The sequence below is a fragment of the Diadema antillarum genome, unplaced genomic scaffold (genome assembly GCF_040938485.1).
Source record: "Diadema antillarum isolate AM-2024a unplaced genomic scaffold, OU_Dant_1.0 seq00000912_RagTag, whole genome shotgun sequence".
In the NCBI taxonomy this organism is placed as follows: Eukaryota; Metazoa; Echinodermata; class Echinoidea; order Diadematoida; family Diadematidae; genus Diadema; species Diadema antillarum.
In genome coordinates this window covers 782,473-807,299 of record NW_027271768.1, presented here as the reverse complement: position 1 = coordinate 807,299, position 24,827 = coordinate 782,473, and the positions used below count along the sequence as shown (strand labels likewise).

Here is a 24,827-nt window from a genome sequence, read left to right as displayed (position 1 = left end):
TATATGATAGCTAATACTCAGTCTCTACTGTGATAGACCTGCTTGAAAGAAAAAAAAAAACAGCTACTGTACAGACATGAAGAATCCTGCTGCTGATGTAACCTTGCATATGAATTTCAATTTTTTTTTTCTAAGACCTGTGCATTATGGAAGGCAAAAATGATATGTTGATATGGTCTACATCAAGAGGTACTAATGACTGATAGAGGGCAGCATTGATACTTGGAGGCATTTCAAGTTGGGGTGATTCTGAAGGTTTGTACTCCACAAAGATTTGTTATTTGGAAACACACAAATTCTGTGCCCCTAGATGTTTGTTAATCCAAAAATGAAATGGGGTTTATTACTCTGAACATTTTATGGCATAACTTGAAGGTTCGTTATTCTAAAGGTTTGTTCATCCGAATATGAAATATGTGCATATTCAAAGATTAAATATGGTGTGTTAATCCAAAGATGAAATATGGTTTTTAATCCAAAAATGAAAAAAACAACAACAACAAAAGCTTGTACATGTACTATTAAACAAATTTTCAGAATTACAAACCTAGTTGTTTTTGGACTGGATACGGAATAGCACACCTTTGAAATGATAAACATTTGGAATGATGAACTTTTAACAACCATAACCTTCAAGTTGTTATGGTTGATATTTTTTAAATGTCTATAAGCCAAATTTTGAGTTGTAACATTCAACCATTGTTTTTAATGGAGGGATGGTAGAGGAGATATGTTATTGTATATGTTTATATCATGGCATGTCTATATGCAGTGGTACGTACAATACATGATGTGTATACACATATAAATTGTGTATTTAGTAATGTACCTTCTTTGTTGCTGCCATAATTTCCTAGTGTGCAAACAAGAAAGAGTGAAGTGATCTGCCGTCTAAAAAGCAAAAAGGTATTTTTTTTTTCCTTTTTGGTTTCTTTTCACTCACCTGCTTGCAAAAATTGGCGTACTCAGATCTGCGTACTGCACATGTACATGTAGTTTGTGATTTTCTTCCAAACAATGCGCTTTGAAATGGTTTTATATTCAGTCCAAGAAGTGACAGTATGTCAGCTTTTCTTGCCATCTGAATGATTTACACCACTGACAGAACATGCCTCCATACCTCAGTATTTCTTCATTTGTTTGTTTTTAATTGTACATAGTGTTTTAGGTGTCTTAAAGGGGGAAATCCACCCTGAAAATTAGTTTGTGTGAACAGAACCAGACAAGTTTGGAGGAAGAGGACACTGAAAGCTTGATGAAATTCTGATGAAAATTTAGAAAGTTGTGTGATTTTTTGAAGTTGTGATAGATCGAAGACAACTTGGCAATTTTGTGGTGCCAAGTGTGAGGTCACACTTTGTTTGCTCTGTTTTCTTATGTAAATATAATTTCATTTCCCCATCAAGTGCATTTCCAGTCATATGTCATACTTGCACCCGTAATCATTGTAAATATTTTTTTTTCTATTCAACCCTTGCAAGCAAAACTATATTTTGTTATCAGTAACAAAAAACTGAGGAGATTTTTTAATATGGAATCTTATGCAGGGGCAAATGGAAGATGAGCTCACATGCTTCATCATGGAGTTGCAAATTTGTGCTTGATTGATGAAAACTCCAAATGTCTCAATTAAGTTTCAATCAGAATTTGCTTAAACTTTCATGTCACTGTCTAGTTGCTCTCATTTTTTCTGTGGCTATTTACACAAACTAATTTTCAGGGTGGACTGTTCCTTTAAATGTGTCTTTAATAGCTGTATACAGGGTATTTTTAAAGTTCAATGCCACAACGTCTTCAAATTGCTTTTGTCAAACTAGAGTTTGATCAGGCATATGGAACTGAAGCAATGTCGTCAAAGTCCAATTATTTTAACATGAAATGGCATCAATATTCAAAGAAGTATGCAAGCTGCAGTACACACTTTACTTGATTAAGTCCAGAATGACCTCAATGCATCAATGGTTGCAGAAAAGCTAGGTTTGCCGATACATCAGTCAATCAAAAAAGTTTGAATCCGTGACAGATGGATTTTACTTCTCATGAAAGAGTCCTGTATACCTTCCATGTCTTTATAATAATGATAATAATAATACAGTATATTTAGTACGCACCTAATATGGATGTTTCTAAGTGTGCAGTTTACCGGAAAATTAAGATTTAATCCAAAATAATACAAAAATACAAAAATATTAAAAACTGTTGTTATTTCTGTAGCTTCCAGGTCTGATCTAGAATATGCAAATGTGGACTGACTTTGGGTTTTAAAGCCCTGGTTTGAGGAGAAATTACACTGAAGAGGTATATAGATGACAGACAGGTTTTGAGATGAACGACATATTACTGAAATATGTGCACGATCAGAGAGATTTGTGCGAAATAAAGTACCAAAGTGATGATGTAACAGTCTTTTTGTTATAGCTTGGGTTGGAACCAGGTGCAAACATTGTTAGCAACAATAGTGTTCACAGACCGGGCCAGGTGAGGTTGTTTTAATAGAACCAGTTTCCATGGCGATGAATGGCTATGAAGTCACAATTTGTGTTCTATGCGACCACTGGAATGTCAGTATTATGTTTTTACTCGATGTCAAATGTATGTTACATTCCGTGACTTTTACCTAATGTGTCTCTTCTTACAGGTCAGATGCATAGAATATCGTAATAGAATAGAATACTGTAATTACACTATTTTGTTGTTTAAAGACATATTTCTACAGCAACCAGGAGCGGATCAAGGAATTCCGTAAAGGGGAGGCGCCTTTACAAAATTAAGCGCCCCCATTTTTCTTTTTATTTCTTTTGTTTTAACAAAAATAAAGAGGGGGTGCACGCCCGATGCACCCCCTCTGGATCCGCCACAGGCAACTGTGCTCATTGTTTCTCAGAATTTTAAGAGAACATCTAATGTCAAATCTAGTTTTTAATCTTAGACTTTTGGTAGCGTACTTTTATGACATTGATTTTTTTTATTATGTATTTAAGTTTTTCATTATATATAAAAGAAGCAGTTACTATCAACATTGTTTTTTCTCGTAGTGGTGATTGCCTATGAAGTGTATTTCAGTGTTCTCGAGCCAAACATTGCCTTATTTTTTTTTTTTCATTTTGTATGAAAATATGTTTTTCTTGTTTTAGCAATTCTTGACAATCTGGCAAATTGGTAAAAGTAATGTGTTTATTTCAGCATTGTTTTGAAACCAATCTAAGAACAAAATTCACCACAAAGTGACACCACATTTTAATGTTGATAAAGAATTAGCAGTGTAATTTACTTTCATCTGTACTTTCTTAGTAGTAAATACATGAAGATCGTCCATCTTGTAGATGATATAGTTCAATCAAATTGCATATGAAATGAAATACCTGACTGGAAGAGCCCATGCTGCCGCATAACATAATGACTGCAACTATAATCTCTCGGATTGAGCGATTGACTTTAGGAGTTACAAGCAGTACGAATTGAGCTCAAAGGCCAAAATATATCCAGAAAGGATCTTTTCGTTTCTTTCTTTCTTCTTCACTTCTCCTTGAACTTTCTTCAGTACGAACCTTTAAATGTCTGGTTTCGGGAACTGTTCTTGCCAGTCGAATTTCATTCCTTGGATGTGGGTAAAATATCACATGATTTTGCAATAAAATTGATTCATCATGTCAAATACAACGCCTGTGAATGTGCTTGTTCATTTTCATGTGTACATTTTTTTAAAAACACGTAGTACCATAGAGTTACAGGACAAGTTCACCTTAATATACATTTGAATTGAGAAAATGCAGCAATATCATTAGGTAGCCGCATACATCAGTGCAAGTTTGAGGAAAGTCAGACGATCCATTCACAGGTTATACATTTTTGCCGTCATCGCTGGTTGAGAAGACTACTACAGCTTGTGATGTTTTGTGTAAAAGAAAATATGAAGAAAATTCAACGTATTTTCACTTTTCATGAATGGTAATAGAGCACTTGATTTGTCTCTTTCAGAAGGCAGGGGGAATTATATTACTTTTAACATTCGTCAGTAACAAGATGAAGGAATGTGTACTCCCCTCCTCCCCCCCCCCCCCAAAAAAAAAAGGGAAAAAAAAGGAATTTTTGTTTTTGTGTCGTTCCATGCTTGTGGCATCTTAAAAGGGATAGTACAGTATTGGTGGAGATGAGAAACGGGCTTTTAACTTTTTGCGAGATACCAAGAGAACACTTATGATATAGTACAGAGCATACCATTGTAAGAGGAAGTTAAAGTTTATTTGATGAAAATCGGGTTTGGAATGACTGAAACATCCCAAAACAAAGTAAAACAAAGCGAACGTAATAAAGTGTGGGTCCCACACTTTATTAGAATCGCTCTTTTTTGGATATCTCGGCCAGTTCAAAGCCAATTTTCATTGAATAAACTTTGAATTCCTCATAGAATTACATGCTCTTTCATGTTTCATAAGAGGTTTCTCATTATCTCACCAAAAAATGTTAGAAACCTGAAATTAGGTCTCAACCAAAACTATACGATCCCTTTGAGCTGTAGTCTTGGTTGTAGTCTCATTATCCAGCAGTAACTGCACTTTCTACTATTAACATTGCTGTATTCATTCAATCCACATGTATATTAAACTTGACCTTGCTTGTCCTTTAACACTCCATGGTAGTTCATACATTGTAGTTTGTTCATAATTCCCGAGCGATGAGGCACATATACACATGTGTATATTAATGAACATGATGAATTTTATACATGATGCAGATTTCAAGATAAATCAAAGATAGTAGTTATTTTAATTATTACGATTGCACGTTTTTTTAATGATATATTTTGCAGGTGTTTTGCAATCCATCTGCAAAGCATATATTTTATGTTTTGCAGAAAGATTGGCCCCATCCATCCATCCATCCATCCATTCATCCAGACAGACAAACAGACATATTCACACAAATATAAACATCACTTCCAGGAAACCGAATCAACAATCAAGCATTTATTTTGCGCCATAGCGTATGTACCTACTCTCTCGGTCACAGAGAAGTACGACAGAATATGGCTGCCACAAACATGAAATTATCGAAGTAAAAATGACAACAACAAAAAAGCAAGTGGGTTTATCTGAAGTGAGTGAATGTATAGCATGATACAAAAATGTACAAAGAATTTGCAGAAACAGACAAACTCCATTTTATTTTTTGAAGCCAATGCCATCATCAAAATTAATAGAGAAAAATGAAATCTTTTCAGTGATACTCCACTGATTACATAACGAGAAATATTTTTGAAAATATTATTAAAAGTATCATATATTTTGATTATTTGATCTGTTTTCAGCAGATCCCAAATGTCTCAGACCGTTAAAAATGGATTTATCTGTTTTGCATTTAAACTCTTCAAAATGTACTACCTCAAAGTTGCAGACAATAACAGTATCAGTTACAGTTGGAATAGTGGTAATCTTGGTAGTTGTATAGTGCCGTTGGAGTCTTTGCAGAAGTAGAATTAGTTGTATATATCATATTTGTAGTTACCACTTGAAAATTTATTTTGTCTATTCGTGAAGAGTTAGTCAGCAGTATAATGGACAAAATGATTGTGATATGATTTTTATTTACAAGATGCAACTCACCTTTGCTCTGAATAAGAATATAAAATGCTGTACAATTTTTACATGATTATTTCCATCAAATTCATTCTGTACAAACGCAACATTTTTTTCTTCTCTGATCACGGCAGATTAAATTTTACACTTTGATTCACACCCAATATCGGAATATGATTGCATACACCAATCAGGCTACTCTATTCCAACATTTAACTGATCTACTAGACTAGTATCTAAAATCTGAAATACAAAATTACGAAAAAAAAAAAGACTTGCGACACAGGTAGGTGATAGCACCTGTGTTTTCATGAAATCGAAAAAGTGTACGGGACAGAATGTCTGTCTGTGATTTTCGTTGCTGTGTCTGCAGTAAAAGTTCTAATCATGATATAAGAGTGATATCAACTTTAAAACTTAAGTGTACTCCTGCGATAGAGGGCAGCATGCCAAAATGACACTAATTGGCATCTGCATCCACTGGAATTGCATAATTATATAATCAAACATGGGTTATTGGGTAAATATGACCACATGACAGTGGAACATTTCGTTACGTATGCATATGGACAGAACATTTTGTTACATGTAAATGCTCACGTGAGAACCATACCAGACAACAGAGCGATATTTGTAGAATCAAATGCATCGTTTTCTATGCAGAGCTAAAAACAAAACAACCCCCCCCCAAAAAAAAAAAAAAACACACCCACAACAACAACAAGACAAACAAACAAAACAAATGATTTACACTCCAACCGGGTTAAAGATGCATGTTTTCAGAGAAATGTAACTAACTCAAAAGTGTGACATTGTGAATTATGTTCCAAGACCAACGACGGTATTGACAGACTTATACCCTTCCTAAATAGCGCATGCGCTTCAGAACTTTTGGATGGGTCATGATGAGTGTGTCCACTTTCCGGCTAGCTGTCACCTACATCAAGTTCTGTGCCAAGGATTGTATTAAAAAAAAAAAAACACGCTTTGTTTTCTCTTTTTCTTTGTTTTTTCTTCAAAGTCCTCCCAATTAAGATTTAAATTTTCTGTCAGATTATATCTTTCGTTTTACATGTCCACATTGATCAAAAACAAAACCAGAAATAGGTCACTAAACTTTTGATTTCCTGATAAGTGTAGGCTGTAGCGTTAACACCTGAAAATTCCGGAGGTAAGTATATTGTATTGAGGTAAAATAAAAAATTCAACGCCAATTTCAGATGGATTTCCGTAGCAGATGAGCTTCTACTCTAATATTCTTGTTAGCTGTTCATCACATTAACGAACTCAATAATCAATGCCCACTCCCATAATGCTATAACTGATAACTGTACGCGCATCGCTACCACTGAAAACAGCACGGTGTATGGCTCCGACAATGTGCAAAGTGAAACGATCGTGTGCCATGATCATTGTCCCGCAGCCAAGTTTTGCTCCCAGCGGGGCGTAACAATATGTAACCAATAAGCCAGTTCGTAATTAGCTCACGTGCACATTGGTGCAAATGACCTTTATCTTTTCTCGGTTGGTTAGGCACTGCACTCGTTTTTAAAGTGTCATAATGCATAAGCTTGCCCGACGTAACAATTTGTGGTATATTCATGTTCAAACAAAGAATGAACTTAGGTAAACCAGATGACCGGAATGGCCCGTCGGCTTGGGGAAACATCCATCTCTTTGTTTTGCATTGCGTGCTTTAACAAAGCGTTTCCGTTAATCTTGCCATAATACTACTGTGCTAGGCCTGCTGTCATGTGAATGTGCTGGCAGGCAACATTTACAAGGATTATATAGATTATCAATGCATCACAGATGCTTATCTGTTTGAATCTAAAAAGCCAGCACGCCTGTTGGTACAAAAGACCTTTTTTTGCTCATGCGCAAAGTGGAACTACGGACCGGCTTGTTATCTGTGCTCAGTGCAGTTTTCTTACGTTTCACCTGAAGGCAACCAGTGCCTCGTAACAGCGTGATGTCTAAAATCCTCTATTTCCCAAGTGACGTTTTCTCACTAGCTCCGAATGCGACTGATGCCTTTCTAGTACCTCATCATTATAAGTACATTTGTATTCCATCTTATTTTAATTGACAATGACATAATCTTCAATTAAAGTGAAGAAAAGGGACACACTTTTACAAAGGTTTATAAATCCTCGTCAACTTTGACCTCACGGAATACTGCTGTGAAATGACCCAACTACTATCACGACCATCTTAGTGAACTAGAAGTGCATTTGCTAAACTTGCTAAACGAAAGACAAAATGGGGAAAGGGCAGAAATTATAGGATGAAGGGGACGGACAAAGGGAAATCGAGATGAAAATAGCATTGCTCAGCACATGAGATCAGAATTTGCTTTCGATAAGTTCTGAAGCAATGTTCTAATAGCCCTGACAACATTATAAGGGCGAGGGTCCACATGAATCCAGAAAAGCGTCATCATGACTTCAGAGTCCCACAAATCTGATTCCTCCTTTACCAGGTACAGATCAGATCCACTGTATTACTCGCTCATTTCTCCTGGGATCTAGTCCTTATTCCTTCCGTTAGACTCCGTTGTGGACCAAAGTGGTATCTTGGCACTTAATAAAGTAATGATTTTCAAGATCATTATTCACCTTTTACATGGAATTATTGACAGTAACATCAACACTTTGCAATCTTGTGTTTCCATGATCTGTTGCGGATCTGGGGTGGGGGGGGGGTGGGGGGCTTACATCCCCTATTGACTCCATATTGTTTTGTTTTTCTTTGTTTTGGCTGTCAGCTGTTTATATTCCCTTAGCCTTTTCTTTTTTTATTTGCTTGTCAGCCGATTTTGTGACAGCAAAATCTATAAAGACTTTTTTTTTTTACTCTTGCGTGTCATGACCCAAACTCATCCCCCCCCCCCCCCCCCCCCGGCAAAAAACTAGATCCGCCCCTGATGAATAACTATTTCTCCCAGAATGTCATGCAATGATAATTCCAGCATTGCCAGGCATCCGTTAGTGAGTAAAACATAATCATCTTGTCCAGGGATGTAAGTACCAGGCAAGGCTCGAATCCAGAATCTTCGTTTTTAACGAGTCCAGGGCATGTTTACTACACCACAGAGCTTCCACTTTTTCGTTGTGGGGAATGGTGGAGGAGGGGAGGGGGAGGAGGAAGAGTGGGAGGGGGTGGATGTTCCGGTGGTATCCTTTTGGCCCCCACTTTTCGTCATCGCGGCAGGGACGCTCGCGTCGTCATCAAAATTCCGTCTCACCGGCATTGGGCTCGACCTGGTCGTCGACGTCCACATCAGCTCGACGATGACCCTGTCTTGATGACCACCGGGGCATCGCTGGTGCCGGTGGAGCACGCTGCAGCCAACAACGACTTGCGCTGTTTCTTTCTAGGAGCAAACGAGAAGTAAGAATATGTCAGTAATACTAGAAGTCACAGCTCGCTGGAAAATATCGGCCTGTTTCATTTCATTTCATTTCATTTCATTTCAATGTAATCTATTTTCATATCTACTCAAGATCTTCACTGTTTCATAATCGTGAGATACACGTAAGCACATTTTTTAAATATGTGTCTTTTGTTCGATTTATTGACAAAACAATATATTAATACATTGATATAATTTCCTAAAAATAGTGTTTACATTCACATAGATAGCGTTGTCCATAGTGATGATTCTTAATTGTGTGATTCTGCACATCACCTTAGCTGATTACGAAGGAACAGTATCCATCAATCATTTCCACTGATTTCGCCATACCTATTGGCCTATACCCTATGTATAATATCTATGAGAAAGAGTTTGTATAACTTCAAAAGGAAATATGATTATCTCATAGCAGCAAACCTCTTTAGTAGCTTCTTGTGTGTAAACCGGCAGGCGCACAGAACGATGAAAGTCACCGTTGGAGTTCCAATCATCACCGTGTAGGTTGCTATGATGATGTTGGTTTCCATGACAATCGCTTGAATTAAAAAGATGAGGGGAGAATGAGATGCAGATCTGGGACTTCATGTTGTTGACGCATTTTGTAAGATGTATAGATTTATCATCGGAATACCACCGGACATCTTCTAGAAATTGCAATGACAAGCACGCTTGCACTCTTGGGCCATTTTCTTTTTCTGATAAAGTAAACGGCAATCATTATTGGGAAGACCCTCAACTTTTGTTATTTTCAGGGCCACAAAAGGAGATAACTCACTACAAAATTTGGCCTCTCCTTTCGTCAACTATTTCAGTATCCACATGAATAATGCACTTTGTTATATTTTCTAGTATTACGCCTGTGTATGATAACCCCCCCCCCCCCCCCCCCCCCTTCATATCCGGGGAAACAGGTGAAATTCGATTGGGACAATTTGATTATTGATTGATCCTATGGTGATGTGTTTTCCATCGATTTTCAGGACTTATTTTTATCATTAAAAAAAAGAAACATATACTCACTGTCCGGTACGTAGTAACAGTAGTAGAACACGTTTTCACCGTTCGCGGTGTCATTGAAATATGGGTGCACTCCCCCGCCGTACTGCATGGAGGGCCACACCACGTGCTGCAGCTGGTCTCGCATACCCCGCACCTTCTGGCACTTTCGCTCCGTGAATGGAAAGAGGAAGAACGGGATGATGAAAGGGACGTCGATCGGGGTGTCGACGTCGCCGGACTGCGTGCAGCAGTAGTGGACGGCCGTGTTGCGCACGCGGAAGAGGGACATTGGTGAAGGGATGGGAGCGGGGTCGGCTAGAAAGTTTTCCTTGAGGGTGTAGGATGTGTTGAATGGTAATGTTGAAAAGCCTGGCAATGGAAGAAAAAAAAAAAGATGCAATGATTATTATGTCAGAACTGGAATGAAGGACATGAGGTTGTACGCCGGCAGCCGACAATAGGAAACGTTTCTGTGGTAGGTAATAAATATTGTAGAAAGAGTATAGTTAGGGCAGTAGTGTTTAGAGTACCGGTAGTAGTAGTAGTAGTAGTAGTAGTAGTAGTAGTAGTAGGAGTAGTAGTAGTAGTAGTAGTAGTAGTAGTAAGTAGTAGTAGTAGTAGTAGTAGTAGTAAGTAGTAGTAGTAGTAGTAGTAGTAGTAGTAGTAAGTAGTAGTAGTAGTAGTAGTAGTAGTAGTAGCAGTAGTAGTAGTAGTAGTAGTAGTAGTACTAGTAGTAGTAGTAGTAGTAGTAGTAGTAGTAGTAAGTAGTAGTAGTAGTAGTAGTAGTAGTAGTAGAAGTAGTAGTAGTAGTAGTAGAAGTAGTAGTAGTAGTAGAAGTAGTAGTAGTAGTAGTAGTAGTAGTAGTAGAAGTAGTAGTGGTAGCAGTAGTAGTAGTAGTGGTGGTGGTGAGTAGTAATAGTAGCAGCAGCAGCAGCAGTAGTAGTAGTAATTGTAGTAGTAGTATCAGTAGTAGTTTAGTTGTAGTATTATACATGAGTAGTAATAGCCGATAGAAGTATCAGTGGAAGTAGAAGTAGTGGTGGCAGTAGTGGTATGGTAATAGTAGTAGTAGTACATCCGGGTCAGAACTGACCCGGAAAGGTTCCGTTGGGGTCACACCCCGTTATAATTACTACAACAAAAACTACTACTAGTATACTAGTAGTAGTTGTTGTTGTAGTAATTATAGTAATCCAGCAGTAGTAATAGCGGATAGTAGTAGCAGTAGTAGCAGTAGCAGCAGTAGTAACAAGTAGTAGTAATAGTAGTGGCAGTAGTCTTGCTTGCAGTGGTAAAACACGAAAAACTTGAAGTATGTTGTAGAAGTAGTAGCTGGTTATTTTGGTAGTGATGGTAGTGGTGTTGGTGGCAGTAGTGATGTTACTACTAGTAGTTGTAGCAGTGGTTAATAATGGTGGTAAGAGTTGCCGTATAGTGGTGACACTAGCAGTAGTATTCGTGGCGGTAAAAGTGGAGTGGTAGTGGTGGCCTGGTGGTGTTTTTTGGTGATAGGATGTACCATGGATGAGATGATCGCATACAAACTGGAAGAAGTAGAATGTCTCAGATTTTTTGAGTAAATAGGACAAAAACAATGATCAGAAAAGGCTTAGTAATGGCGAAAGGTTATATCCAAACAATTGTGGTATAGCAATAGTAGAAGAAGTGGGTGTAGTATATAGTCAGTGATAAACTCCTATTTTATCAATCGTCTGTGCGTATCCCGTGATTTGATGCTTAAGATGCAAACTGAGTCCACGAGTTGTTGTGGATTATATGTCGTAGAGTACTAAAACACACACACACACACACACACACACACACACACACACACACTCACACACACACACATCTAAATCTACAGTATAAGACCTGACTACGTATGCTTCAGCAAAATTTATCCATCGCATAAACGATTTACGTTGTCATAGATATTCATCTTTTCCATTATTCTTACATGGTCATGTGCTTAAAGGATAAATGAGGGACGAAGGAGCTTTTTATGGCATGCTGTCAAGGCAGATACAACGTCAAAAATAAGTTGGAAAGAGTAACACCGGGAAAGAGGTCAAAATTGAGTCAAGTGCTATCGTGGCTAGATTAGCGGTAACTCTAGCCACAAGTCAACCACTCACCGCGAGAAACTCAATATTACGTTTCCTACAGGGCGATAAACGTGTGAATGGTGATAACAGTCCATCTCTTTCTCTCACTCTTCTCTTACTCTCTATCCCTATCTATCTATCTACCTACCTATCTATCTATCTATCTATCTACCTACCTATCTATCTATCTACCTATCTATCTATCTATCTATCTATCTATCTATTTATCTACCTACCTATCTATCTATCTATCTATCTATCTATCTAGTTATCTATCTATCTATGTATCTATCTATCTATCTACCTATCTATCTATCTAGACGTATATATACATATAAATAATACAGTATATTACATTTGTGTTCATTATATCTTCCAAGTATCCATACACATCAATGTCTCCCTCCCTCGTTCCATCAGTTATCTGTCTATCTAATCATCTCCCTATCTGATCATATCACTCGATCTCTCTCTCACAGACAAACATACAAACATACAGACAGAAACACACATACATATATTATATATATGTATGCAGTATATATATGTATATTATATATATATATGTATATTATATATATATATATATATATATATATATATATATATACATATATCCTCCTTCAGTCTCTTTCTTTCTCTTCTTCTATTCATCCATACCATCTCTTTTTCTCTCACACACTCTGTCTCTGCCTCCGTATCTGTTTCTTTGTCCCCTTTAGGATCTCTTCAATACCTCTTCGCCTCTCTTTATATCCCTCCGACATTCAAAACTCAGTGACTCCGAGACATTATTGTCACTCGTGATCATGGCGAAGCTCTGCTCTCGACAGATCGTTTACACGTCGTTATTTTGACAGGCCGAGAAGACAGTTAGAGCGGGTGAAACCGTCCATGTGTGGGCGTCTTAACGAAGTACTATCGGTCGGGTGAAATATCCGTTTCTTCACATATATATATATATTTTTTACATTTACTTCAGTTTCATTAATACTTCTTTACAGTATCACATAAATTCTGTTTAACCATACACTAATCATAAGAAGTCAATGTAAAACACAATAATATATGAATATATAGTTTGTTTAAAAGCCAAAAAGAAAAATAAGCAAGTGCACATAGCCTGTATAAAGAGGCTTAAATAAAATAATTGTGTCATTGAAAAAAAAGGCGGTGTCAGGGAACGTACCAACCCCTTTTGTGCCAGTGAGTAAAATTTGCACAAATTTCACATACACATACCTATCGTATTTCTTATGATCAGGAAATAAATGCGGCAAGCGGAGGATTACACGGGCTCGATTCATGCTGGCGCATTCTTCAACACTCTACGGACTACGACTTTAAAATATCATTGCTACGTTACCATGGTTACACGGTATGGCGAAACATTGCAGTGACAGAGTTGACGTCACAAGTTTATGAGCATAAATTCAGAGAACGGCTGATTACTGACACCCGTAATTATAACTAATTATCAGCACTGACCAGTAGAACTGACACAAAATTACCATGATTGTCTGTGAACTACGATTTATTAACAGAGACGAAATGATTTAGTGCGACTTTACGACCAAATCTCGTATTATTAATTAAATTGACAATGGTATACCTTTAACACAAACTCACACATACACACAGCTTGAAATGATCATCTTCCTGTAATACATACAGCCTACGTTTTCCAGTCCTATGAATTTTCGTGTTGAGACGTCAGAATATAGTGGTAAAAAAGGAGGAAAAAAAATTGGTTATAAGAATACATAAACAAGAATACAACTGCCAGAAATCTGTCACTATTTGTGAAAATTTTTTGTAAAGCTATCACCAAGAAAGGGAATTGAGGGAAGAACGTGGATAATCATCATGACACGTAAATATATTATATCGCTGTTAAAGCTGTCATCCAAACTTCAGCATTTTGATCTCGAAACGTTAATGCAATGCCGTCTCGTGTTACTTCTAAAAAAGGAAGCTGATTGCATGCTTTTAGAGATTGAAGCTCAACGTCCTGTGATGATTTCACTACTGACAAACAACTCAGAGAAATCATACAGAACGACAATGTCCAACGAAAAACCAAAAACGAAAAACAAAAAATGAAAACTGACACCGAGGGAGGCATAGAGGGCTGTATTTCGTCAGCCCTCGTCCAGTCGGGCTGCAGGCTGGGAAGCAAAACCGATGTTTTCGCCCTAAAATTTTCAAGGGAAATGCCTAGCAGACACTAGTGTTGTATATAGGCTGTCACGCTTCCGTAAGACCAAAGAGCGAGAAGCCGTTACCCGAGCGCGTCAGGGAGAGGACCTTTTGAGATCTAAGATTGTGATTGTTATTCACGACTGGGAGAAAGACTAACCCGAGCACCACTCTTACTGAATAACATTCAGTCACGAAATAATTCAGTTCGTCACATTGACCAACAATACTGCTCGATCCGCCCATTGGCTGTCATTTTCATATGTTTATGCATCATTTTATTCAGATGGCCTTTTGCTGATTGGCTTTGATTTGTTACCAAACGCTAGTGGAAAGGCGTGCGCTTAGGAATTCGGACGGATCTCAAAAGTCCCTCTCGCTGGGTCTTGGCTCTTGCTGGTGGTTTAGTCTTACGTCAGGGCCGGCAGAACCGGGGGCCGAGGCCCATCCCCCCCCCCTCTTTTTTTGTACAACATGTAGGAATACATAGGGTGGAACCACTTTGGCCCCCACTTTTTTTTACCCCGGAAGTGGCACCCGGAAAAAAAAATAGAATATGGTTCAACTTTTGCCGATCGCAAGTTGTACCAGAGCGATTCTTTTGTGGTCAGCCGATGAAACCTTAAAGTGGGAGCGCAGGTAAGGCTTTTTTTTTTGCTTGTCAACTGGAGAAACCCGGAAGTGGCACCAGAAATATAAACTGCACCCCCCCCCCACACACACACACACACACACCCATTTTAGAAATCGTGGCGCCGGTCGTGTACGTCATGGCCCTCTCTCTTTCTTTTCTCTTGTAGTTACTGCAGAGGGACGGCCTTTAACCAAGCCTATACGCAGACAATAGCAATGGAGACCCGAAAGGTCAAGAGTGTCTTCAGTTTGAAACAGCAAACATGGATTTACTGACCAAACATTTTATGGATTCGCTGAGGCTTCCAATTCTGTTCCTGAGAGACACATTATGCACAGTATAAGCTGTCAGCGGTGAGTACACTATACATGCTATACATGCGTGTAGCAGAATCTACTGAGTGTAAACGGACTTCAATTTTGAAGGATTTTCTCCAAACGTCTTCTGTCTTTTGAGTTGTTGTTGTTTGGGTTTACATCCCGCTGGACTACAGTATGACCCTGCCTTAAGATCTCAAGGTTCCCCGATAAAGTTCGAAATCCGTTGAATCATAATGTAAAGCGTTGTACTCACGTCATTCTTAATCTATACGCATTTCGAATATTTTTACGAAGCGCTCCAGAAGCCAGGGATATCCATGTCAACTTACTGCCAGAGCTTATCCTCCACGCGATCCCCCAAATTAGGTATTAACATAATGGACGTGTTCAACAAAACTGTAACTCAATATAGATAAGAAAGAAAAGAGAGAGGGTTGGATTTTTTTGGATATCAGAAAGGTATAATCAGTGTCCTTCATGATAGATGACAAATCTGTTATCCATTTTCCTTTATTTTTTTCACTTCGTCATTTTGAGGTTTGGATGATCGAGATGGTTATTCTCAAGCTGTAGGATCTACTTTCCATGACGTATTCATTACATATTATCTTTGATGTTATATCAAATCACTAAACTAACTATCTCTCAAGAATGATACAGAAAATAGTCGGAAATATTTATAGATGAAGAGAAGACGTGAGAGTTGGATGTGACAGTATTTATATAAGTGAACGTGCTTTGAAGTTAGTGGATTTTTTTACAGGTTATACATTGTAAAATATTCCATTACTGTATGCAAACGTCGCGTTTTATAATCGCTCCTATTTATATGCAGTCTGCGATTTTAGCAAAAAGGTCGTATACAAAGAGATAACGGTGATTATTTCTCTACATATTTTCCGTTTACTCTAAAATGAAGGTTCTGAAAATCTGAACCCACTAGGGAAAATGTACGCAAATCAGATATGATGGAATGACTTGGACATTGCCAATCTATATGAGGTTTCCTGAATTTAACAGTTTTGTGTTCATATTTCTTTTAATGTCATTAAATATATTCTGACACAGTTATGCGTTTGCACATATAAGCCATCTGAAACAAGTCGGGTGAAAGTGACGACGACATACATAACTTGTGAAGGCAGGGAAAAATATCTCCTTGGATTTGGAGTCAGTAATATTAACAAGAGCAGCACACAGCCAGAGAAACTTTCTGTGTAGGAACATGGTCGACAAGGATAATTGTTTCTTTTTTAAAAGTGGCTATGAATTCACTTACAACCCGTCTAAATACGATTTGAATGTTCGTTAAAAAGTGATTTTCTTAAAGACTTCTCAGGTATGATATTCCTATCTCTTCCAAATGGGTGGATACTTTTACTCGAAGAGGCGATTTTGTTCGAATGACGTAGTGAAATAAGAGCAGACAATAACAGCTTGCTAATAAGGCACGGGTGTTCACTCTAATTGTAATTGCTGCCTCCTTCGACCGAGCCTGCGTTTTACGCTTTTCGTATACCTAAGCCGGATAAATAGGCTATTCAGCGGCACTCCAAAACCCCGAGCCAGTCAGTAAGTGATCCAGCGATAAATATCGCCACTTTCTCAATCTTGCTCTCACCGCGCACTTCGCTGGGGTCACATGATCCATTCCCTCTTCTCAATAAAGTTCAACTACCATTGACCTAGAATATCAGGTGACTCAAAACTACATCACGTGACTCTCACTAAACTACGTTACGCCCTCGGGCCTGATTCATGAGAGGATGAGAAGGAGTCTCCCGACCAATACCTGACGGAGACATAACAAGTTTTATATCATATTTATTTATGCCATATACATGTAAAACCTGCAACACTCGTAATGCGTCGAAAATGTTACGGTAATGCTTAATCTCTTCCAGTCATGTCTTGATTTATTACTAGTATATAACATATGGGAATATAATAATACGCGGGGGTTCACTCTAATTGTAATTGCTGCCTCCTCCGACCGAAACTGCAACTGACGCTTTTCGTACAAAGGGTTGAAAGGTTGGTCCGTCGGATAATCGAGCTTGGGTCTGCCTGTACCGCTATGACGTCTCCGTGGCCGAGCGGTTTAAGGCGTTGTCGTTTAATGCCAAAGACTCGGGTTCGATTCCCGGCGGACTCCAACTTTTCAACACTTGCACTTTTCCGAAAAGGAGGAACAGTGAGAGGATTAATAATGTCAAAGCTACGCACCGTTTTCTCCTTCCATTCTCATGTTTCATTATATATTTATATATATATATATATATATATATATATATATATATATATATATATATATAATCATCTATATTCTTATATATATACAACATACAGGAATACAAAACCTCGCGTATGACAGCAACTGACAATTCTCAATTTGCCTTCTCGCTTCTTTGAACAAAAATCGAAGGTTAGCCTTATGCGATGATCAGTTGGCCTGATGATACCAATCCTTATTTTTTTAGTAATAAATTGCGAATCATATTTTGGCATGATTGTGGTACCCGCTGGACTTAACTATTGTGACTAGCGGCATAGTTCAGGGGCAAAACTGGTGATAGCCATCTGCAGTCAGACAAGGCAAAACACACATGTAGCACACGAGAGAAATAAACAGAGCCCTCTATGAATACAAACTATACCCAGAGCTTGCCTATAGGGCATTAATCAACTCCATTGTGAGCAAATCAGGCTTTATATCCTGAAATTAAGATTTAACATATCATTGAGGTAAAATTAACACTCACCCCCACAGAAAAAAACAAACAAACAAACATGTTGACGAATTGTCATTCTTTAACTTAAGGTTTGATCGCACAAAGAAAGATATGGACATTATTTAGTTTTCAAGAGCAACGTGTTCTTCATTGAGAAGATAAGGTAAGAACAGATACTAGTATCTTAAAGTGGTCTTTCAATCAACATTCAAGATTACAGCACGACGAAAGAACAGACATACACTGTCAGAGGAGCATTGCGTGTCTGTTGATGGGAAAACTTGTGTACCTCATCCATGCGTCATGCAATCTTAGCAGCCATTTTACACTCCATCTACACTTGCCTCTTCTTGCATTATATTCCGCTTAGTGAGAGATGCCTATATTACTTTTTGAACACCCATCAAGTTATATCGATGTGTTCCTACAGGGCACCTATCGGCATCACAGAGTCGATGGAGAGGTTCATTGGAAAAAGGTCACTGATATTGACTAACATCGGGAAGTAGACATATGTGATATGTTCTATAACTATCTCTCCGTAAATCTCGATATCATGCTCTCCCCATCTCTCCCTTTTTATCTATCTATCTATCTATCTATCTATCTACCTATCTACTATCTATCCATCTATCTATCTATCTATCTATCTGTCTATCTATCTATCTATCTATCTACCTATCTATCTATCCATCTATCTATCTGTCTGTCTATCTATCTATTTATCTATCTATCCATATCTATCTAGCTATCTGTCTATCTGTCTATCTATCTATCTATCTATCTATCTATTTATTTATCTATCTATCTATCTATCTTACATTACTATGGCATTCATTTTCCCTCATTTCAACTGTCTGTCCTTCTCTTTTTCTGCACCCTCCCACTCTCCTTCACCCCGTCTTCCACTGTTACTCTCAGTTCCTCTCAAGATCTACTTTTCTTTTTCTTCTTCTTCTTCGTATTTTTCTCTTCTCTCTTTCCATCTTGCTCACTGGTTTTCTCTCCCTTTCCCCCTTCACTCTTTCCCTCCCTCCACCTCCCTTCATCATCGTCATCATCATCATCTCCTTCTTCTTCTTTTTTTTCTATCTATCTCTCTTTCTTTCCGTTTTCCATGGCATTGTAGCACCCTACATCCCTTCTCCTCCATTCCCTGACATCCTTGCATAACGCGACTTCATTCAGTGTTCGACTGCAGGCAGGCGAGAATACGAGCGATACTACACCGGCGATCGATACCTAGTCAAGGCGCGGGCGGGAAAATCCTTCCTGTCAAAACGTTAGCGACCGTGCATCGATGCCTTCGAGGGAGAGGAGAATGGAAATATTTTGCCTTGTTCTTTCGTTTCGGCCCGTAAGGAAGGGAAGCATGGAATGACATCCTGTGCCAGCGCCAAAATTCTTTCATGACGAAAAAAAAAGGTGTCACACGCTTTTCTTCAGGTTAACTAGAAGAATATGCCCCCCCCCCCCCGGAAAAAAAAAAGAAGAGAGACGAAATACAGGGCAAGGCTGTGTGTCTCTAAAGGCTAGTCATTTGACTCGTAGTGAGATCAAAGAGCGAAAACATGAAATGAACGAGGAATTCAGACATCTGATCTTCGCAGTTATTTTGTAATTCGTATAGTCTGCCAAGAAGTGCTAACTCAAAAAAGAGTCCATTCAAGCATTATTGACTCGCTTAGAAATCAGAGTTAAACGATCAGTTTTTACTTTCAATGAAAATGTTAAATTGTTATCCTTTTAAGTTAAAGAGAAATGAAGAAAGGGAACGGAGAATGATGATGTCAGTATAACAGCCTTCCATGAATAGTGTCACTTAATGTTACTTGACTGGGTGCACGTCACGAGACCGACACCCACGAGTCATACTGTACAGCCCATGAGTCATACAGCCCATGAGGTATACAGCTCACGAGTTTTACAGCCCACGAGTTCGACACTAGGCAAACAAGGCCCACGAGACCGACACATTAAGCCCCGTGTTGTATCTGTCGAACTCGTGGGCTGTTTTTACCTAGTTTCGAACTTATGGGTTGTATGACTCGTGAGCTGTATGACTCATGGACCTTTTTTCAATGTCGAATTCGTGGGCTGTATGATTCGTGGACGTCGGTCTTGTGGGATGACCCCACTTGACTGACCGGCATACCATGTATCAAGTCTCTCTCATTATTGAAATACACAAGACCATCTGTAGATAATTCCCTCCCTATCCACGTTGCTGCGTTGATTCGAAATTGATCTTTCTTGGAATCGCGCGTATGTTTATAGTAACCCACTTTTGGTAATTACTCCTGAAAATTTGTGCAATTTAGTGATAAAACCAGGAAATTACAGGAAGAGAAGCGAAAGTGCAGACTAGTTATTGATTTGAAAAGACTTTGGTATCACATTTATTCTGCTTTTCACGATAATAACAGAAACATGCCACTGTTAATGGCCATTGATGATTAAAATTTGATGACATTGGGCATGTTCTGGGGGATAATGTTTATGCGATTATGTTTTTTTTTGTGTGTGTGTGTCTTGTTTCTCGAATGAGGCTCTGCCGTTCTCATTTATACGCTGCGGCTGACATTGTCAGGACGATCTCATTTGTGTGAACACACCTCGTATGTTCCTGGAACTATTTGAACCTCATATCTCCGAATAAAGAGACTATAGATGTATGTCGCTATCACTCCACTTCCAAGCAGTGGATGTGTCGTCACCTTCATATGCATCATGAAATATCATGTATGTTGATAAACCTATGACACCATATCGTAAACTTACACGAAACCACTTGGACAACCTCCTTCTTTCCAGTCCCATCGACCTTTTTGAAAATTTGCTATAGCCTCGCCTATGCTGTAGACGCAATAGTTTCCTTCTGGCAGTGACGTAAACGACCTACTGTCATCCCGCCCGAAGTCATCTGGTACGACACCACCACTATTGACCAAAACAAAAACAAAAACAAAAACAAAAAGAATGGAATCAATGCACGTGCTTTTATCCAACATGATCCCTTTTCATCGATTTGAGTGCAAAACATTCATTCAACACATTTATTGTGTGGAATCTTTCTGAGGACTGAAGACATCATATTGTTGAGAAATGAAATGTTGCATGGAATTTCAAACAAACTATGGAACACGAAATAATAATGTTATGACATCCATGATAAAAGAAGTATACAATCATTGACAATACTGCAAGAGTATCAACGCTCAATTTAAAAGAAAATAAATAGGTTTGTACGAACGTATTTTCATGCAAACACGATTTAATTAGTATGACCCTTCTTCTAATGCTGTAACTATGAGCTTACTATGAACTATGAACCAGCTAACCAAATCAAATTTTGAATTCAAAGTTTTAAATGATACGATAATCAAAGTTATAAAGTAGATAAAGATACAGCAGGGCTCAAAAAAGAGACACGCATACACACACACACACACATACTCAATTTAACTATGTTAAATTCAATCAATTTAGTTCAATTCAATTCAATTCAAGTCAATTCAATTCAGTTCAATTCAATTCAATTCAATACAATGCATTTCAGTTCAATTCAGTTCAATTCAATTCAATTCAATTCAATTCATTTCAATTCAATTCACACATTTCATGCAGCACGTGATGCCGCGGAGCGGAATGTAACTTTTCCTATCTTGAAGTATTGTACTATTACCTGTCTTTAACCGCATACTGGCAGTCTTGAGCTTCTTTACACACAGTGAACCATCACAATAATGTGGTGTCGAAGATAGAACATGAATGAGTAATAAAAATAACGCTATGTTTAACTGATGGACACCATTAATAACATATGTTCGGATGATCGTGTCTTGGGCGTTCGAAACTGGAAATCTCCGAAGTGGGACTTTATGCGCGAAAGGGCGAGCACGATGGGTATAATGTAAAGGTGATAGTAATTCTTTTACGATTAAAACATTCATGTTGTTCAGAATTAATCTGCCATTTTAAGGTATCGGTGGCTCTTAAGATAAGACAACTTTCCATTTTTTATGAGATAACGAAGAAACGATTGCAGCTTAAAAGCTGATTAGGGGTCACACTCAGCCACCGTTGCATGCTTAATTTACTGGAAGTAGATAGTAACAAGCATCTGGAGATTTCATCAGACCAGCAAAGAGGGCGTTTAGCTTTCTTTGTTCTTTTTGAGCGTCGTAAGTTAAAGGAGACCATCGGGTGATTTTCAGATTTTTACATTTGAACAACTATAAATTAGTTATACTGAGGACAGAGTTTCAGAATTTGTGATAATTGGGATGAAGAATAAGAATATTTTCAAAATTTCTAGCAAATTGCAATGAACAAGGGTGATGACATGGCAGAGTCACCATAAGAATGCATGAGTTGGGGCTCAAGGGACCAGAACAAAAGAAGAAGGCATGCATAGATTATACACAGGTGAACTTGCAAGCAAGCGGTATTGTAATGGAATTGCGCTGCTACATTTCTGAAATATGTGAACCTCCTATGTCATCATCCTTGTTCAGTGTAATTTGTTAAGATAAGATTTTTCAGAGTATTGTTTCTCTGCTCAAGAACCACAATAAATTTCACAAATCTATACATGAAGTTGTTGAGTTATGTGCTACATGATGAGAAATTATGAAAATCGTCTGGAATGTCCCTTTAATCATCCTTTCTGTCGTCTGAAATTCATGACGACATAATCACCTTATGCGCAGGTTTTCGCTTTTGCTGTCCCACATGCAGAACTTCATGAGTATGTTGCTGGGGTCGTTTTTCCTGACGACCAACGAGACATGGAAGCGCTCGGAAATGTGCGTTATGTTGGTTAGGTTCGGATACGAGACTTCCAGCATTATGGGCACCCAGTTATCTGCAGAGAGAAAGATAGAGAAAGAGAGAGATGGGGAAGGGAAGGAAAAAGGATGAGGAGGAAGTAGAAGAAATATGTTATAATGATAATAACAATAATGACGATAATAATAATAATAATAACAACAACAAAAACAATGATGATGATGATGATGATACTACTTCTACTACTACTACTACTACTACTAATAATAATAATAGTAATAACAATAATGATAATAATGATAATAATAATAATAACAATGATAATAATAATAATGATAATAATAATAATGATAATAATATGTCTTATTTACCCAGGGTAGCCTCTTTGGTGTTGCCGCTACTCTACCATCTTGTGCAAGGATGTAAGCACTGGACGGGATTCGAACTCGGGTCTTCCGATCGGAAGTTGGGAGTCTTATCCACTATGCCACAGCGCCATCCCCCCCCCCCACAATAGAATAGTAGAAGTAGCAGTAGAAGTAGTAGTAGTAGTAGTAATAGTAGTAGTAGAAGTAGTAGTAGTAGAAGAAGAAGAAAAAAAAAGAAGAAGAAAGAGAAGAAGAAGATGAAGAAGAAGAAGGAACCAGATAAAATTGGAAGTTGATTCTAAATTATAAGATATGACGAAAACACCGGTAAACATCGTGGCAAAATTTAACGGCGAATTGTGATTGACAGTGTGCAACTCTCTGACATTTCAACATTTAGGGGGTATTGTGGCATAGTAGATAAGACTCTTGACTTTCGATCGGACCCCGTCAAGTGCTTACGTCCTCAGCAAGATGTTTTTACCCACCATGTCCCTCTCGACCCAGATGTACATACAATGGGTAGAGTGAAGGAAAATAATAATGGCAGGGCCCTCTGATATATCAGTGGCAACGCTGAAGGTGCAAACCTGGATAAAGAAGACCGTATCACCATATAGGTATAGTAGAACCACAGCACACAAATCTAAAGACCGATACGTTGGCCTACAGCAATTGTGTGTGTTTCACGAAATCGATTCAGTCCTATGAAACGATTTATTCTTGTATTACTCTTCCATCTTCCATCTCTACATGCTGCCTGTTATATATATATATATATATATATATATATATATATATATATATATATCAGGGCTCGACACTAACTCGACACTAACACTCGACACTAACTCGACACTAACTATGGGGCCACCAAAATCCTCAATTTCAAATTTTTGGTGGCCCGAGAGAAAAAAAAAAAAACAATAAAAAACATTAAAAGTCTTGTTTTTTTTTTAATGAGTCAAATATCTAAGTTTTATCCAGTCATAGTAAGAATTGAAAGTTGGACATACTTTTGCTCATAAATAAACCTCAACAAACTCGCAACACTCACTCTCAGGCACTCATTCAGTCCTTTCCATCCATCCTTTAAACAAATATAACTGCTAATTTCCGGCGCAAAAAGTTACGAATTAATTGACGTACTTTTCAAAAAGATTTGGTGGCCCGAGGCGGGTCACCAAATTTGCCCTTTTTTGAAATTTGGTGGCCCGACTTTCAATTTTGGTGGCCCCGGGCCACCGGGCCACCGTTAGTGTCGAGCCCTGTATATATATATATATATATATATATATATATATTGGCTCCTCACTCTTTCTCTTTTTAGTACGATTGAATTACCGTTCATTTGTCAAGGTAACCCGTGAAGGAAAATCATAATTTTTGATCACTGATTTCATTTACTGACTTTTGAGCTCTTCCTTTTACTCACATCGTTATCATTTTTTTTTTTTAGTTACTAGCTACTTTTGCATTCATCCCTCTCACTAAATCGAAACCGACCAGAATGCAGCAAATACTGCAACCCTAAAAGCCAGTGATATATACATTTTGCAAAAAGACCCTAAAAGTGTGGTAAAAACTAATCCAATCACATGCTTAAAATTTGTAAATAATGCAGACGTTTAAAACAAAATATCACGTTTACACAAAAGCAAATACAAGGAGTAGAATTGAAAAGG

The 24,827-nt window shown here is 38.0% G+C and overlaps 1 protein-coding gene across 1 annotated transcript in view; it reads right to left on the bottom strand.

Moving 5' to 3' along the window:
* Positions 1-8,754: 8,754 nt before the first annotated feature.
* The window catches only part of LOC139741261 (uncharacterized), a 92,092-nt gene continuing 76,019 nt past the window's right edge, over positions 8,755-24,827 (bottom strand). Inside the window, exons 3-7 of the mRNA XM_071651857.1 lie at positions 22,685-22,850; positions 20,772-20,923; positions 10,015-10,362; positions 9,412-9,529; positions 8,755-8,948 (exon numbers count right to left, since the gene is read on the bottom strand). Of these exons, the coding sequence (XP_071507958.1) occupies positions 8,807-8,948; positions 9,412-9,529; positions 10,015-10,362; positions 20,772-20,923; positions 22,685-22,850 (926 nt within the window). The 3' untranslated portion in view covers positions 8,755-8,806. The remainder of the gene's footprint in view (positions 8,949-9,411; positions 9,530-10,014; positions 10,363-20,771; positions 20,924-22,684; positions 22,851-24,827) is intronic.